At 58.0% G+C, this 16858-nt stretch overlaps 5 protein-coding genes across 5 annotated transcripts; 4 read left to right on the top strand and 1 right to left on the bottom strand.

The window, feature by feature from the left end:
• Positions 1-183: 183 nt before the first annotated feature.
• GGTG_08618 (hypothetical protein) lies at positions 184-846 on the top strand (the record flags this gene model as incomplete). The annotated part of the gene is made up of 1 exon (XM_009226460.1): positions 184-846. The coding sequence occupies one exon, from the start codon at positions 184-186 to the stop codon at positions 844-846; it is 663 nt and encodes a 220-aa protein (XP_009224724.1).
• Positions 847-1625: 779 nt separating this feature from the next.
• GGTG_08617 (translation initiation factor eIF-2B subunit family protein) lies at positions 1626-4583 on the top strand. The gene is made up of 2 exons (XM_009226459.1): positions 1626-2538; positions 2658-4583. The coding sequence occupies exons 1-2, from the start codon at positions 2396-2398 to the stop codon at positions 4312-4314; spliced, it is 1800 nt and encodes a 599-aa protein (XP_009224723.1). The 5' UTR covers positions 1626-2395; the 3' UTR covers positions 4315-4583.
• A 1094-nt stretch (positions 4584-5677) lies between these two features.
• On the top strand, positions 5678-10602 carry GGTG_08616 (hypothetical protein). The gene is made up of 4 exons (XM_009226458.1): positions 5678-6895; positions 7039-8169; positions 8245-8503; positions 8594-10602. The coding sequence occupies exons 1-4, from the start codon at positions 6768-6770 to the stop codon at positions 9560-9562; spliced, it is 2487 nt and encodes an 828-aa protein (XP_009224722.1). The 5' UTR covers positions 5678-6767; the 3' UTR covers positions 9563-10602.
• On the top strand, positions 10536-15833 carry GGTG_08615 (hypothetical protein). Its single transcript, XM_009226457.1, has 4 exons — positions 10536-11097; positions 11356-12347; positions 12430-13231; positions 13313-15833. The coding sequence occupies exons 1-4, from the start codon at positions 10801-10803 to the stop codon at positions 13763-13765; spliced, it is 2544 nt and encodes an 847-aa protein (XP_009224721.1). The 5' UTR covers positions 10536-10800; the 3' UTR covers positions 13766-15833.
• On the bottom strand, positions 13220-16818 carry GGTG_08614 (hypothetical protein; the record flags this gene model as incomplete). Its single annotated transcript, XM_009226456.1, has 5 exons — positions 13220-15195; positions 15301-15389; positions 15521-15947; positions 16038-16298; positions 16370-16818. 5 exons carry the CDS (start codon positions 16816-16818, stop codon positions 13872-13874), a joined length of 2550 nt encoding a protein of 849 aa, XP_009224720.1. The 3' UTR covers positions 13220-13871.
• Positions 16819-16858: the final 40 nt, after the last annotated feature.

The following is a 16858-nucleotide window of genomic DNA, read 5'->3' as shown; positions in this document are numbered from 1 at the left end:
AACAAGTCCATGAGCAGTCACCGAGATCTCGGTGAACGAGCATGGATGCGCCAAGTTTCACTGCTCCGCTGCTACCCACGCCCACTGTGGCGGGAATACATGATCGATGGCCCCAGGGAAGGGTGGCAGAGATGACGGACGTGATGTAGCAAGCACACCGACCTGCACCACCAACTCTAATCTATGGAGACTTGGCGGCGATGCATTCAGACCGCAAATCGGGAGAGAAGAGCGGTTGCCGATCTTGACACTGAAAGGGGTCTTCTTGACAGCCGTGAGCCCAGGCCTCCAAAGCGTCGTCTCTCTGATCCTACCCCAGCCCAATACCCTTACCGATCAGCACTGGGTGTCGAAAAAAAAAAAAGCCCGGCAAGCAACGCCAAAAGCTTTGTGGTCCCGTCCAGTCATAACGAATCTCCTCGTATCTCCGCTTCTCCGCCGACAGGACATCGGTGCCTATATTCCAGAAGGTGTGGAAGGATGAGCAACATTGAGCCAAGAAACCGGCCACGCCGACGCAACATCTCGGGTTCCGACCACTCAGAGGCATTCGTCGTTGTGACCTGCTCCTTGTTTCCCCATCGCAAGCAGCCCCAGATTCCTCGATGCCTCCGTCTCCCATGGGCGGCGCTACCTGCCCTCGCACATAGATCGGCGCCAAGATATCTTATATCGGCGACTGTACCCGGCATAAGCAGCAAGGTTCCGGTTGGCTCGCACGGTGCCCGGGAAAAAGTCTGGACCGCAATTTATTCCCACCACCACAAAAAAAAAAAAAAAAAAAAAAGAGCCCATCCGGAAGACTTCGGCACTCCGGCAAAGCGAAAAACGTTATTATGGCTATAAGTAATGCCTTTTACATCAAGATAATCACAAATCCCTTAAACGCGTTTTTTATTTTATTTTTTTTAGGTGTAGAGTGCGGCGCGGGCATATTGTTTGGCTTTGGTGCTGGTACAATTGTGGTGGGAAAGGTAGAGTTTGGGTGGGGGAAAAAATTTGCGGTCCAAACTTTTTTCCGGGCACCGTGGCTCGGTCCCGGCTGGAACGTCACAGCCAAAAGAGCCACCGGTGTTGGTGCTTGATTTTCTAGTGCCGAGGGGAGCGCCCCACCAGCCTCCAACAAAAAACCGCACAAAACAAAATCAAATCAATTGATTGCAATGCCTCGTCACCACAACACGCGCCTCAGATCCTCTCAAAATGTTTAGAGGGCGTAGGGAAAATAACTGCCCATTAGATAGCATATATATATATAAAAAAAATAGGCGCTGGCTATTATTTGTTGTGAGTAAATTGGCTTCAAAGTGTGCCCCTTTTATTTACGTGTGCGGATTTTTTTTGGAGGTTGGTGCGCCCCAAATGCATCAGCAGTGCACGACTCTGCGAGTCCCCCGAATCTCTTCTCGAATCTGCGCGAGGAGCTTGATGAGACCGCATCTTTCCCTCCAGGGAGAAAGGCACACGAGGGCGGAACAGGATACCTCGGTCGACACCCCTTTTTCGGTCCTATGGATAGGGGCGGCTGGCGCGCGTTCCTTGCCAAACGCAAAACCTTGCCAGATACTACCCACCCTCCCTCCATGCTGCGCTGGCGCGGCACGTTTGGTTACCAGATCCTTGGGAAGGACTGTCGCGAGAGAGGGGTTCGGGCGGCTAGATCCACAGGCAAGGGTCAAGGTTCGACGTCGCCGTTTTGGGGTGGGAGCGAAAACGGTAAGGTGGGGGAGCTGAAAAACAAGTCTTGGAGCCGGTCGAGCAGGTCGAGATCTGGAGAAATGGCTCCAGGACAGAGAGCAGGATTGACCATCTGCCACAGTGGAAGTTATTATACGCATGCAACATCGCTGCACGTATGGCGATTGGCGGTTTTTCTTTATATTTAGATTTTCCTGCTTTTGTTGGTGTATTCTTTCCTCAATCCTGCTTCATGCGATCACACGCTGTTGCGACACTGTTGCGATCTCGGGTTACGGTTTCATGGCCGGGATGGTGGGGTTCCCACCCAACTGCTGGGTCGGCGTCCTGCTCCTGTGTGTGCCCAGGCGCGTGCTCATGAAAATTGAGAACGGATGGGGGAAAACACCAGGCGTGGCTGGCCGGCGTGCACATGAGGGTTGGAGCTGGTATTTATCGCCCAGTAGAATCGCCAGTATCATTAGCTGGTGTCACGCGAGCTTCTATGTAGATCCTGCCTGCTACGATAATCACTGGGATAGAGGGCCAAGTTGTAGCCGTCCGGACATCCGACCAGACCAAGTCCGGGAAGGCGACCTCATGGAGACGATCCCCGTAGTGTATCGCAAGGCGGCGATTTTCTGTCTCTCCTCGACAAATCGATGGTTCCATTTTCCGAGAATCAATTGTCATAAACAATCCAAAACATATCTCAAATATGGCGTCTGCTCCACTGCCCGAAGTACCTGACGCCGGCCTGGTCAAGCGATCGGTCGTGTCATGCTTCATCTTTAAATTCGGTGACTACGGGCGTGCCGAGGTCGCGCTCTTCCAACGCAGCGACAAAGTCCGCACCTACCAGTAGGTAATTCTCCCATTCCGTCTCCAACCCTAGCTCCAGCCTTTCGTCAAGCAATGTGAGGACAAACCTACAAAAAGGCACACCTTGCTTACCTCGGGAGAGATTGCCACCCCTACAGACATCTTCTCGCCCCGATATCCGGCTCCATAGACAAAGAAGACTCGTCCCCGTTGTCTGCTGCCTGGCGCGAGCTGGGCGAGGAGACCAAGCTGACGAGCCGCGAGCTCGAGCTGCTGCGCCACGGGAAGCCCTACACCTTCACCGACGCGACTGCCGGTCGCGAATGGACAGTGCATCCTTTCGCCTTCCGCCTCGTCTCCGCCGGCGATGCCGCCGCAATCGTCACCGACTGGGAGCACGAGGCTTGGGGTTGGCACGATCCGTTGCGAGTAATCGAGGGCGCCGGCGAAGGGATCCAGGGCGTCCCGCGGCTGGCCGAAAGCCTGCGGCGTGTCTACTTTGAGGCTGATCTCGGCTCGGAGGCGGGCGCTGCGCTGGCACGCGGGCTCGATCGCCTCAGAACCGACTACCAGAGCGGGGCCCGGCAGCTGGCGGCCGAGGCGCTGCGGATTCTAAGGGACGTTGTGGCACTCCTTCCGGACAATGGCCATGGTAACAAAAGCGACGGCCCGATGCCGCTCTGGTGGTCCAATGTGCGGTCTACAGCGTGGCATCTGTGGAAAAACGGGCGCGAAAGCATGGGAGCGGCTATACTCGCCGGAGTTCTCGAAGCTCTGCAGGCTATCGATTCCACCCTCCACCGCCCCGGGCTCGGACAGTCCTCGACTGAAGCTGGGGAAGCTGGTGGAGGCAAGCGATGCGAAAAGCTGGTTCAGTGGCGTGAGATTGTGGTGGGGGAACTCGACAAGCTACTTGCACAAAGGGTTGACCGCGGTAGCCATGTGGCCGAGGAGTTCGCCCGCTTTCTTCGGACGAAGTTTGGGGCCGAAAGGCTTGCGGACCCTCAGCGACCCATCTCGATACTGACTTTATCGGACAGCTCGACCATCTCGCAGAGCCTGCACTGCGCTATGCTCAAAACAGGCATGTCTTTAGACCTGCGGGTTCTCGAGTCGCGCCCACTCTTTGAAGGCCTCTCCCTTGCCGCGGCTGTGGCCGAGAGGGTGTCAGGGAGCAAAGCGCAGCCCACAGAGCAAGGAAGTGGATCCGGAGGCGAGAAGCAGAATGAGTTAACGAGCAAGCTCGGCATCACAATGTTCTCAGATGCTGCGATGGCCATGGCAGCCGAGGGTGTGGACTTGGTCCTCATCGGGGCCGACCGTATCTCGGCTTCGGGGGCCGTCAGCAACAAGACGGGATCTCTTCCTGCTATTCTTAGCACACGCTATGTGGTGGGGGCCTCTGCCACGGTGGTGGTTATCAGCGAGTCTGACAAGGTGGCGCTCCCGGGCGATCCTGGAGAGCATGTGGTGGAAGACAATGGGCCACGACAAATGTTTCTCGCTTGGGAGCCAGAGCATAACAGCAGTCGGGTCCGCCACGCCGCGGGCATGATATTGTTCAAAATGGCCACATCGAGCGGACCTGCGGCGAGGGATGGGGGCGAGGGGAAGTGGAATGACGGGACGAGGACGGAGCAGGCAGCAGCACTCGGGGGCCTCAGGGTCGCGGTCAGGAACGTATCGTTCGAGTGGGTGCCGCCGACTCTCGTCGACATCTACGTCTCTGAGCGTGGGGTCTGGACCGTTGATGACATCACTGAACGGTCCAAGGCGCTGGCGGCTGAGGTCGAGAGGCTCTTTTCGGATCTGTAAGGTGCAATCCAGTCCCATCGTTCCTCCGCGATATAAATAACAGGGCTGAGGAGGGGAGAAGTTGAGCGCGGGGTGATGTGGAGATGATGAAGGATCGATTCTTCACAAGGCATGTGTCTCCGTGCTAGCGGGGTGATTGCCTATCGGGGACACCACTGCGAACTCACTGAGCTGGTGGTTACAACGTAGTATTAACACAGCACGACACTTGCAGCCGGCAACAGGCACTACATAGTGGTACCTGATATGTCAAGCTTTGAGTTGGGGCCTGGACCCTGGACTCATTGACCGGGTTGCTGAGCTAGGTTTCTTCCATCGGTAGGTACCCATGTACCTCAGGTATGTCGAATCCTACCTGTCCAGGCGGCAAATTCGGTCGACGGTAAATGGATGACAAACAACCGAGGATGGAGATTGTGTATCCGTATGTCCTGATGATGGATGGTGATGGAGATCCAATTTCCAATAGGAGTAGGGCTGGGGATGCTGGTTGTCCTCCCCATTACCGTCCGTCTGACGAGTCAGAAACGGCACGTGGCACAAACGGCACACGGGCCCGGCCCGTTTTGGCGTTGACTGAATGAGATCACCATGAGTCTGAGAGCGGCAGGAGGGAGTGTTCCTTCCAGTCCATCCGAACTGTCGATGTTCCGTTGCTTCGGTCCCGCCCGCGCTCCTTCCTATCCTCGATAGAAACCTGGCACAACCTACCCTCCCAGGTTCTAATTTTGCCCACCGCCGGCGGCTGCTGCCTCTGGTCAGATCCAGCGCAGCTAGAAACCGCCGTGACAGTCTAGAGCACCGAAATGCCGATTTTCACGCATGCATCACCAAATCCCATTCCTGTTTCCCCGACTGGAGGATTGATAATCAAGTTTAGCCGTTATTTTTGGGAGTTCGTCCGATGCATATCCCAGCAATCTCTCGGTGCCCTTCTGGGATTGCGCACTCCTGCGTCGGTGGGGCCTGCAGCACGGCCTCAGACGCTTAATTCGCGCTAAGAAATGCCAAGGCGACAGCCCAATTTTGCCACCCAGCAGCCCCTATGAGATCACTTCCAGCACCGGCCGGTGGACCTCGTCCCGACGACAGACGAGACATTCACTGGCGGTCAATCAGCCCAAATCGAGTACCCTAGAGAGGTTTGGAGGAATCGATTCAATGTGACTATTTCCCTCTCTTCCGTGCGTGCCAACGCAGCAGGCCCGGTTTGCTTAGCGTACCATAGGTCGGTGGTATTGGTGGCTTCGTGTGTGACCAATCTGACCCTCCTTCCACCCGCAGCGCCAAGTGCTTGTGGTCGAACCAGAGCTCCGAGCCGAGGTGGATGCTGGAAATCACTAGAACCCCTGCTTCGAGCCCTCCATCCCATCCATGTCGAGGAATCCTTTGGCGGCAGCGTCTTGTCCACGCCAGACTGAAATCAGCTTGGAAATACGCATCGAAAGCAGCCCTCCACAAGAGGCATCACAGCCACACTCGAGATAGGCCCAAGAAAACGCCAGAAATAACGGCAGAGCGGTGGGATGAGGTGCCACCCGGCAGACAAACCATACCCTGTCAAGGTCTTGGGTGCTGTCGACCTGGGTCTCTCTGCGTGGGTAAGTGGGCAAGGCAACACCTCATTCGATGCAATACGGCCCCAGGTGCATTCGGATGGGTGCCGAGAGGCGACAATGAAGGAATCGCTTCCAACCTCGCCGTCATGCATCTTCCGGTTTGGGGCTTGCAACCGGGCCATAAGAGCAACCATAACATCCCCTCGCATCTGCTGGGGTATATCTTCACCTGGAATCCCAGGTCCATGTCGACGGGCGGAGGCCGGCCGCCCAGACACCAACATCGACCCCATCTCATCCTCTGACGTGCGCCTCTTCCTTTCCACCCCCAAATCCCCTCTTTTGCCCGTCCCCCACTACAGAAATGCCCACCCGCACCACACACAAATGACCCCCCCGTCTGCCTGGTCCCCCTAAGGTACCACCAGACGCGCTTTTTCCATCAATTCCGCACCCATTAGGCTTGGCTTGCATTTCGGCCACAAGCTCTGTCAGACGTCGAGGTGCCTGATCAGGGCCATCGATTTCGTGCTTGGGGGCCTGCAGCGCCACAGCCGTGCTGACCGACCTCCGGCTCGAAGCTGTTAAATCCCCGCTGGACAGACAACCAGATCCGTCCCCTGCTGTTGAGGAGATCAGACAACCGCGTTTTCGGGGCCGGAGAGAAGAAAGAATTCAAAAGATACCCCAAACTCCAAAGCCTGCGCCGCCGCTGCAGCCGGAATCTGCCAAGGTCAGCCACTGCCGCCTCCCAGACAGAGGAGGCGCCCGGGAGCAAGGGGAAATAAAATCGCCAGCTTTTTGGCGCCCCAATCCGCCTTGACGGCTTCCCGCAAGCCACCGCAAATTCCATTTGGGCGGCAGGCTGTTTCGCTGGTCCCGCGGGACTCGACTATGCTCCTACACAACAACACCATGCCAAGGTCGAGGTCGAGGTCGAGCCCATCCGGTGCTCAGAGGCTACCCGTGAATCCACGACGACACAAAGTCTCTCCCGACAAGAGAAAGCGTGTCGCGACTGCGTGAGTGACCCCGAGCTAGCGGCCCCGCTGGCTGCCAACATGACTGCCGGGATGATGGGTCGGCGGGGATGGACAAGAAAAGAGGAGAAGCAACAAGGAAAAAGCAACAAACCCTGGGCTTACCATTTCCTCTCTCACCACAGGTGCAATAGCTGTAACCTCAAACGGGTCAAGTGCTCTGGTGAGCAACCATGTAGGCAGTGCGAGATCGCGTCGAGGGACTGCGTCTACCCCCAAGCCGTCGACAAGGTGTCGATACCAAAATCTCAGCTGGAGGAGCTGGAATCAAAATGCGCTAGGCTGGAGCGCCGCCTCCAAGAGCAGTTCGACTTCAACACGAGCCCGCGGCGCTCGCTGTCCACCTCCTACAATAATGATGCGAGTGCTGGCGATCTCGGTCTAAGCTCGACCACCGCCAGCAGTACCGTGGGCGGGGGCGAGGAGTCACAGTCGCCGCCCGAGGATGGGCGACTGCTACAGGACACGGATGGCACTGCGCGCTACCTCGGCGAGACGTCAGGCGCCACATTTCTCGACAACCTCAAGATGTTCATGTCGACAATGTTCCATCTGGCCTTCAGCGGGGGCCGGATCTCGGAGTACGGCAATGGCAACACTTTCCTCGCCTCTGTGGGCCGGTATCAGACCTCGGACTCGCGTCCACTGCCGGCTCCCGATGTTAACCCTCTCTGGCTGCCGCCGCGGAAGAAGGTGTTGGAGAAATTGGAACAGGTGCGGGCCTTCATCCAGGACAGTGGCATATCCGGAGGAATCTATTTTTGGGGCGACCTTTCCAACTGCCACGACGGGTTGAACTATGGCGCCGCCCTTCGGCCATCCTCAACCGCGGCCGGCGATCTTGTCCCCCACCGCGGCCTGGCATTTTACCATGCAGCTCTCGCCTATGCGAGTTTGTTTGGCCCCGCGTCACCCAACTCTAAGCAGGAGGGCGAACTGCGCTTCGCATGTGCGCGTATACTACTGGGTAACCCTCTCGAGGTGTCAACCTACTCCAGCTCCGATATCGCTACAATGGCTCTCATGGGTATGTACATGGTTGAGAACAACCGCCGCGACGCCGCATACATGTACATCACCACGGCGATGCACATCTCTATCATGCAAGGCATACACCGTGGCTGTGGCACCGACGAGCTTGGCAAGCGTATCTTTTGGACGGTTTACATTCTCGATCGCTGGATCAGTTGCCTCATGGGGCGACCACCCACCATTGCGGACGAGGCCGTCCGGCTGGACGAGCCACATGACGTGCCGTAAGACACTACGCATCCTGTGATCCTACGGGTTTTGCTGCCGTCAGTTGACTGACTTATCGATCTCACAAACAGGGGGATGCCAAGCCCTGTAGGCCTTAGAGCCCACATCGCGCTCTCGAGGATATCTGGCCACATTGTGTGCAACACTTATCGCATCGCCCCTAACACCTTGCCCGACGCAAGCCCAACAACCAACGGTGTCTCTCCTGTCGACAAGACACTACAGCTACTCACCAACTGGCTGAGGGGTCTTCCCCAGGAGCTACGCATTTCGTACGAGACACTTCCCCAGGACAGGCCACTGTGCACACTTCACATGAGCTACAACCAGGTGAGCCGTTATCCTGTTACTTACTGCGGTCCGTTGACTGAAACAAGAGCTGGATCCGGGTCTCTAACGCTACCTTGAACTTCCCTTTAGCAATTGATACTCACAATTCGTCCGGTCTTTTTGAGTAACGTCAAGAAGGCAGTCGCCGATCGCTTCCTGACACAACCACGGCAACAAAGCGGGCAAGCCGGTGCGGGCCCGCAGCACCAAGACCACACAGACACCTCTGCTCTTCCATTGAATCATAGGATCGCCAGGCCGCCGTTTCGTAAGCGCTCTGCTGGCATCGAGGGCAACCACCCGCAGATCGGCTTGTTTCGCAAGTGCTCCGAGGCTGCACGCCATAACCTCCGGTTGGGCCGATGGCTGGCCGAGATCTCTCCCGCATCCAAGTTGCTGCTCCCAGATTTGCACTGTGTTTTCAATGCCGCAATAATGCTTATGTTGCACCAGATCGCGTTTGTGGAGCAACCATCCGACGGATCTGATATCGAATTCGCCTTCAAGGCCTTTTCCAGCGAGGCGGCCATGGGCGACACTTACGCGGCAGACTGTCTCCGCGTCATGCAGGACCTCGCCAGTCTTGTCCGCCAGCTTTGCGACCAGATGTTCCCCGGCGTTCCTCACACCCCCAGCCCGCAAGTCGGCCCCAATGCCGCTGTTGCCACTTCCACTGAAACCTCGGCCACCCCGTCGCCGCTCCTTATCGCGGATACCCTCACTAGCATGCCCCGCGGGGCGGCCGGCGCGCGCGCTCTAGGTCAACAACAACAGCCACTATCGAGTTCCGTCATGGAAGGGCCCCAGCCTATATCCATATCGGGGTACCTGGACACTCACGGATATGGTAGGGGTGGTGGAGGGATCGTTTATCCCAGCTTGCCGAACATCCCGGGCTCGGCTACCATCATTGGAGATCCCAATCCCGATATGGGGTTCAATACCATGGCAACCTCGACTTCAACCGGAATCCCGGATGCCGGCAACCCATTATACGTCCTCATGGGATGGTCACAACCTGACCCGATGGGCGAAATGTACGGCCCATGCTTTATGTGATGCAAAACAGTCTAGGCTCTGTGTTTGTTTCTCAAGGGCTTCTCTTTCGTGAATTGAATTTGGATTAGGGGCTTTGTTTCCTACCCAATGGCGATTGCGTCCAGCCCCACACAGTTGCCTCTAGTGTATTCACCTCTCGTCAAATCCTCGCAAAGCTTTCGTTCTCTGCTCCCTTCCCTCCCTAGAAAGCGGGATTACCCGACACAGAGCCTGACTGGGGAGAATTCGGGATGACGAATTCTTACCTGCGGTTTAGGCACTGAATGGGATGCCTCATGTCTGTACCTGTTGGCCCAGGCGGTGAGATTATCTAGTGGCAACGCGGAGAGTCCGAGGGGATGGCTCAGTGTTTCTCCAATGGTCACGACACCAAAACACAGGTACGACTTCCCCACCCACGGCCAAGATGGGATACTCTTGCGCTCGCCATGCAGTCTAGTCACTTGGTGCGTGATTATTACTGCAGGAGGCCTTCGGGTACTGTACCCTCACATCACCCACAACCGTTTCTGAAATATTATTCGTCGTCGTGTCTTTTGCTCACGGCCCCCACTCGCGTACCGAGACACAGGACGAACAACGAAGCATGGGTGCCAGCATTAGCGCGAGCAAAGCCACACATGTCCCTCCTGCATGAGCGTCCTGGGACCTAATTATGGTGCGTGCAGTACCACCCCTCCGTATATCCCACAGCCCGGTTCGGCGCCCTCCCCATAGGCCCAGCGAAGCGACGATCGCTATCTCTTCCGAGCACTGCCCCCGAGAGTCTGGTTATCGGTGCTTCGAACTGCGGCTGGCGCCGCCAGGCGTAAGCGACAGAACCGCCCATTGCGGCTGGCGGGTCTGTACGGGCGCCGTGGCGAAGTCGTTTTTTTTTTAGGGGGCTGTGCCTCGTACTCTCGGCGCGCCGCATTGCATGCCGTAACTGGGCGTACTTGCGCCGAGCCCGTGCGGCATGCCCGGCGGCAGCGCATGGCCCGCTTGTGCGCAAAAGAATGGCGGCAATATGGCACTGAGGGTACTTGAGTCTATAAAGCCAGGTGTTCATTGGGTGGTCTAACAATCGAATGCGCCGCTTGCTTGCATTGGGTGATTGCTGCTTTTAGAGACGGCTGTGCTGGTTTGTGGTGAGTGCGCGAGCCCAAGTGCTTCACAAGACTCTTTCTTGCACACAAAAGCGCAGTTCGTGTCAATTTAGGGGAACCAACGGCCAGGAGAGCGGCAATTCAAGTGCGACCATGGCTCCCCTCGGCTCGAATTCAATCATGCCGACGTACTACAAAACCGAGGAGCACGGTGCCATTTCTGGTTGTCAACCGCCTGTCCCCATACCCCTGCTGTGGAGTTCTGCAGACGCCGATCATCAGGAAACCCGGCTCATGGAGAGCCACGTCGATATGGATGCAACCTTTGACAGAAAAGCCCGTCGGGACTATTCGGCCCCTGTCACGTTTGATCTGAGCACAGAGCGGCCAGATAAGACAGTGGATATTGGCAAGGATGGAACCTGGGTCTCGGCAGACCCCTTTGGAAGGGTGAGTGAGCCGCACCGTTCCCCCTCAGAATAGGATCAAGGGGGGCCATAAAGATGCAAGAGAGGGAGCAAGCCCCTGGATCCTGTCACCCGGGAGCTTTTTCAGCCTTACAGTCTACCCACTTTGGCCCGTCCCGCTACAAGCCTTCAACACTTGGCGGCTGGACACCGAGCTGTGCCGCCAGATGGCTTCAGAGCCGACCATCGGGAGATCAAGGACGCGGACGTTTCTAACAATAGGGGTTTCGACGGGTGACAGATATTGCAGCTGAGCGCCTTCCACCCCAAACATGGCGTCGTCGTCGCGGTGCCGTACGAGCAGTTCGACGGGACGCGGTTCCGCGACCCGCTGTACGTGCGGGAGTACAGGACGCACATGCTGGAGTCGGTCGCCAAGGGCAGGCCGGGCTACGGGATTGTGGTCAAGGGCAAGCCCAAGGAGGTCTCCATCATCATCCCGCGGCCGAACGTGGCCAACATACGGTTCCGGCTCGACGATTCCATCGAGGTCCACGCGACGCTCGTGGTGCACGACGGCGAAGCGGTGCAGAGCGTGACGATCCGCAATTCGGGCGCTACCGCCGGCCGGACGGTCGAGGGCGAGCTCTCGCTCTGCACGAGCGTCAACCGCGCCTCGTACGGCCAGCTGACCGAGGGCGGCCCGCTGCCCATCCCGCGATCCGAGAACGCGCTCGACCTGGCCGAGGACGGCGGCCGATTCGCAGTGTCGAACCGCCACCTCGAGGCACGCCTCGAGGGCTGCTTCTACATTGGCGACAAGGTCGCCAGCCTCTGCGGCCTGCTCGACGACGCGAGGGAGCGCCACCACCACGGCGGCGATAAGATCGCCAACGGGGGCTGGGGCGGGCCCGGGCGCCGCGCCGTGACGGTGCTCGGGGCCCCCGTCTCCGCGTCGACTCCCTGGAAGGTCGGGGTGCCCGCGGGCTCGAGCGTCGAGCTGACGGCGCGGTTCCGGCTGAGGCCCACCGCCGCCGACGGCGCCCCCGCCGGCGCCCCCGTCATCCCCCTGTTTGCTCACCATCAGCGCATTAGACAGACGGTCGTGGGCGCCGCCGCCAAGCTGCTGTCGGTGACGGCAGACTGGAAGGACCCGCAGAGCGTCGAGACGTACATGGTGCGGAGAACGCTCGACTACATAATAGGCAACTGCCTCGTGCCCCTCGGCGAGGACTGCTGCGCCATCGTTACGGACCACGTTGCGCTGCCGCTGGGGTGGAATCGGGATAACTAGTATGGACCATCACCTTGTCGCTTTACCCTTCTTTACTTGTGTGATCTGGCAAATAACCTTTTCTCTCTCTTTTTCACCCAGCTGGCAAGTCCGTTTCCTCTCGACCGTCCTCCGCTCGCTCGACAACCTCGTCCACCCGGGCCCCGTCGCGTCCTTCTACGCCACCACGATCCGGCGCGTGCTCCGCGGCCACCTTAACTGGGTCTTCCGGCGCGCCGAGCGACCCGCCGGCTACTGGCACCGCTCGTACCTGGTGACGGGCAAGCCCAAGGACGGCCGCGTGTTCCAGCTGGACCAGCAGCTGTACCCGCTCGTCGAGCTGTGCGACTTCGCCGCCGCCGCGCCGCAGCACGCGGACGATGCCGGCGAGCTGGTCCGCGGCGTGCTCCTGCGCGAGCCCGTCGTCTGCGAGGTCCTGCGCGTCCTGCTAGCAAAGGCCGACCCGATTACGGGCCTGGTGCCGACCGAGGAGTCGCCCGGCGACGACGAAATCGACTACCCGTACCACTTCTCGACCCACGTCATGCTGTGGTACGCGCTTTCCCGCCTCGTACGCCTGCTCGAAAGCCTCGGTGTCGTCGGCGGCGGCACGGGCGACTTTGAGGCGGCGGCGGCGGCAAAATCGTCCGATTACGGGCGACAGGCGCACGCGCTGGCGACGGCGCTGCTGGTGCGCACGGCGTCGCGGGTCCGGCACTTTTTGGTGCGCGACGAGCAGGGGCGGCCCATGTTTGCGTACGTGACCAACGGCAAGGGCAAGTACACGCTCTACCACGACGGCAACGACATGCCCACGCTTTTTGTCTCGCGGTCGCAGCTCAACCTGGCCGGCATTTTGAACGGTATCAGCGCCCAACTCGGGACGGCAGATCGAGTGGATGAGGTACGTGACCATTAGTGTTTCTAGGTGATGTTCGAAAAAAGTAAAAGAGACTAAACAACATAAAAAAAAACCCCCCCACAGGACGAGATCGAGGAAGCCTGGCGCAACACGATGCGCTTCGCCTTTTCCACGCGCAACGCTTCGGGCTTCTGCAGCGGGAGCGAAACAAACGACAAAACCCAGCCGCAGCAGCAGCAGCAACGCCAGACGCAGGAGCAGCGGCAGCAGCTGTACCCCTTTGGCGGGCTCGGCAGCGTGCACAGCAGCGGGGCGTGGACGCTCGGCTACTTCCAGGAGCTCATGTTTGCGCGGATCGAGGGGGACGCGGCCGCGGAGCGGGACGCGTGGCGGCGCGTCGTGGGCGCCATGCAGTGGGACGGCTCCTTCGCCGAGGCCGTCGACGCGCGCTCGGGCCGCTGCGCGTCAAAGGCCTGGTTCAGCTGGCCCGCGTCCATGATCGGCGCCGCGCTCGTCGACGCGCGCGAGGCGGCGCGGCCGAGGGAGGGCGGCGCCGGCGAGCTGGGGGTGGAGTGATGCGGCGCGCGTGTTTGTTTAGTGCTTCCTGCTAGCTGTGCGTTGCCTCTGTAGCCTAATGGTGAAACCTGATTCTCGTCACCTTGATTCCGCTCCTCTTGATTTGCTAGTGGACATCCATGGCATCAAAGAACTCGTCCTCACCTTCTGAATCCGAGGCGCCCTCCACGCGCTCATCGCCCCCCGCCTGCCCTTCTCCAAACAGGGAGCGAAAAACAGTTCCCTCGCTCGCTGCGGCTTCATACCAGAGCACCCGACGATCAAGAGGATAATCTTGATAGTAATACCAGGATTTTGGATAGGCCAATTTGTCCCACGTCTGATCCGCAAAACCCGGCTGGTATTGCATGCGCAGATACTCCCTCCCGATCCACATCTTGAGCTCCCTGTGCGATCCGTCTCGGGGTAACTGATCCCTGGTCTCCAAGAATCTGCCGTTGGCCCAGTTCCTTTCCCTCAACTCCACCACGAGGGCACTGAGAAGCCAAATGCCGCGGTGGCTTAATGGCCTTTGTGCAAATGTATTGTCGAGGTATGCCGCACGAGAGATTCTGTCATGGATGATGTCCAGCAGGGACATCCCTGCCATGCCCCTGGCGTCAGGATCCAGCTGCAGGTCAATGCAGTCCCTCAGAAACTGGATCTGACTCGGACTGGAGGCGTACTTTGCGGTCATGGCCAGGATGGTGTGTCCGTAATCATTTATGGCGTCGATCCGCGCTCCGCATTTCGCCAAGGCTTTCACAACGCCTAGCTTTCCCCTCAAGGCCGCGTACAACAAAGGCGTATTGCCCAAACTGGCTCTGGATTCCAGGTTGGCGCCTGCGTCTACCAGAGAGCTCAACACCGTCGAAAGTGCCTTTGTTGCCAGCAGTCTTGGATAGTCTGACAAATGATGGACAGGGGACCATATCGTTGCACGTCGCCCTTTAGCAGGGCCTGGATCTGCGCCATGTCGTAGCAACAAACGAACCATGTCGGGGCAATGGAGGCTTGCGCTCAGCGGAGACCGGCCCTCTTTATCTTTAGCGTTGATGTTGGCTCCGTGTTGTAGTAGCAGGCTTGCTCCAGCGAGGAACCCCTTGTGGCAAGCAATGTGCAGCGTCGTCTTTCCTTCGCTCCTTTCTGTCAAGTTTGGATCTGCCCCATTCTGTAGAAGAAGAAGAGTGGCGGCTGTATCAAAGCGATGCACTGCCCAATGCAGTGGTGAGCATCCATGGTTATCCAGAGAGTTGAGACTGCCCGGATTCATCACCAAAGCCTGCTTCACTGAGATACCTGAGTTGCCAAGAATGGAGTCGCGTATCGGCGAGGGCGAGTACGTGAGGTGATCTGCTCCGAGCTTCAGCAAACTCTTCAAGATATTTGCGGTGCTCGGCAAACGATATTTGGATGCCCAAAGACATTCCTGGGCAAGATCCGCGACAGAACTGCATCTCGGGCAACGGCCTGGTTAGTTGTCGTATTTTCAGGCGTGAAGTGCGGTGAAGCACACACATCCTTTTATAGATTCTGGAGGCCGGGCGATGACTAACCGTCCATCTGCATCGCACACAGCAAGAGCTCTCTCTGTAATGAGAGGACTGAGCACCTCGAATACGAGCACGCATCTCCTCAACATTAACTAGGCCAGTTCATGTGCATTTATTAGTGACGGTTGATTATAGCCCCGTGTATGGAAGTGTAATATGAGCAGAATAGGAGCTCAAAGCGGAAGCTCCTAGTTGATTTTCACGCAACATAGTATCAACTCACCGAGAGCAATGGCTCGCCATCGAACTCGTCCACGTCGGTCGGGAGATATCTTTTCTCCTGAAAAGCCAAACGGAGCCATTCGATATTTTCATAGTTAATGGCCAAAACGGCACTTGACGTGGAAACCACTCTCGGGATGCTCAGTGAAGTTCTCGCCCCTGTGTCAATAGGATCCCAGGAAGCTGTGTACTGGATGGCGCGGCGAAGAAGCCATCTCGGGAAATTTACGGTGATGCGCATTGACCTCTCTGGGCCTGCAAGGCATTGTGCCGCGTTGCAGGGACGTCGGTCAAAGATGGGTATGGCGTTGTACCGAAGCAAACAGCCGCCTATGGCATAGCGAAGCCAGGTGGGCGTGTTGAGCTGCGACAAAATGTGGCACTGGCAGCCGCATCCCGCGGGACATCTCTGTTCAAGGATAGCGTGGCTTGAGAGGCCCAGATCAGAATAACCGCCTACCAAGAAGACATGGGACATGGCTTGAATCCGAGGGAAGAAATCTCGAGGTTTTGCTTACACAGAGGTCAAGTTGGAACCCTCTCTGTCCACCGGGCGTTCGTGTCGCCTTGGACTCGGCTGGCCACGTGCGGTGCCTCCTGAAGGTGGACGTCCATGGAAAGGGGTGCTCGTAGCTTGGATAGCTGAACGGATGGTGGCCTCGAAGTTGTCGATTCTTCCCAAAACATGTCGTGTTGCGTCCTCTGTGGTTTGTTTAATCGACTCGGTGGTGGAGCTACTTAGAGCTTCGATCCTGATCATCATGCGGGCATGGTTTACGCTGGAGGGGGTCCTGCGGTTAGTTCTCCAGAGCCGCTTCAGAGGTGCAGAGGGCTAGAAGGGAGGCTATACGCATTCAAGGAGGGCTCCAAAATCCCGAGGAATGCGCAGATATCCTCGCGTGAGCGACGACACTGCGCGCGCAGAGCGAGAGCTCTGCCCTTGTGTCTTTGCCATTGGATGACTGGGACTTTCTTGGTGCCCTTCTTGTTGGGCCTGCTGGCGGCCATCAGGTCCTCGGCCAAGACATCGAGCTGCTCGGCCGTCCGGGAAAGTTCAAAAAGGAGCTGCTCAAGTCGCTGCAGAGATGTGGCGGGTGCTCCTGTTCCCGACTTCGAAAGGTCCGAGGCCGTCTGCACCACCTGCTCCATGAAGGAGTGCAGCATTTCAAGCTCGTTGACGAGGTCGCAAAACTCAACATCCGACCGGGCGACGGAGCGCAGCAGCCTGATGCCCTTTCCCACAGAGCCTGCCACCTCTACAAACGTGACGACTGCCGTCGCGATGCTGAGCGGATCCATTGTGCCGTTTGGGGGGGGGGGGGGGTCGGGGGGGTACGCG

The sequence above is a fragment of the Gaeumannomyces tritici genome (genome assembly GCF_000145635.1).
Source record: "Gaeumannomyces tritici R3-111a-1 unplaced genomic scaffold supercont2.4, whole genome shotgun sequence".
NCBI classification, from domain to species: Eukaryota; Fungi; Ascomycota; class Sordariomycetes; order Magnaporthales; family Magnaporthaceae; genus Gaeumannomyces; species Gaeumannomyces tritici.
The sequence above is the reverse complement of the archived record's forward strand: the minus strand, read 5'-3'. Positions and strand labels throughout refer to the sequence as shown.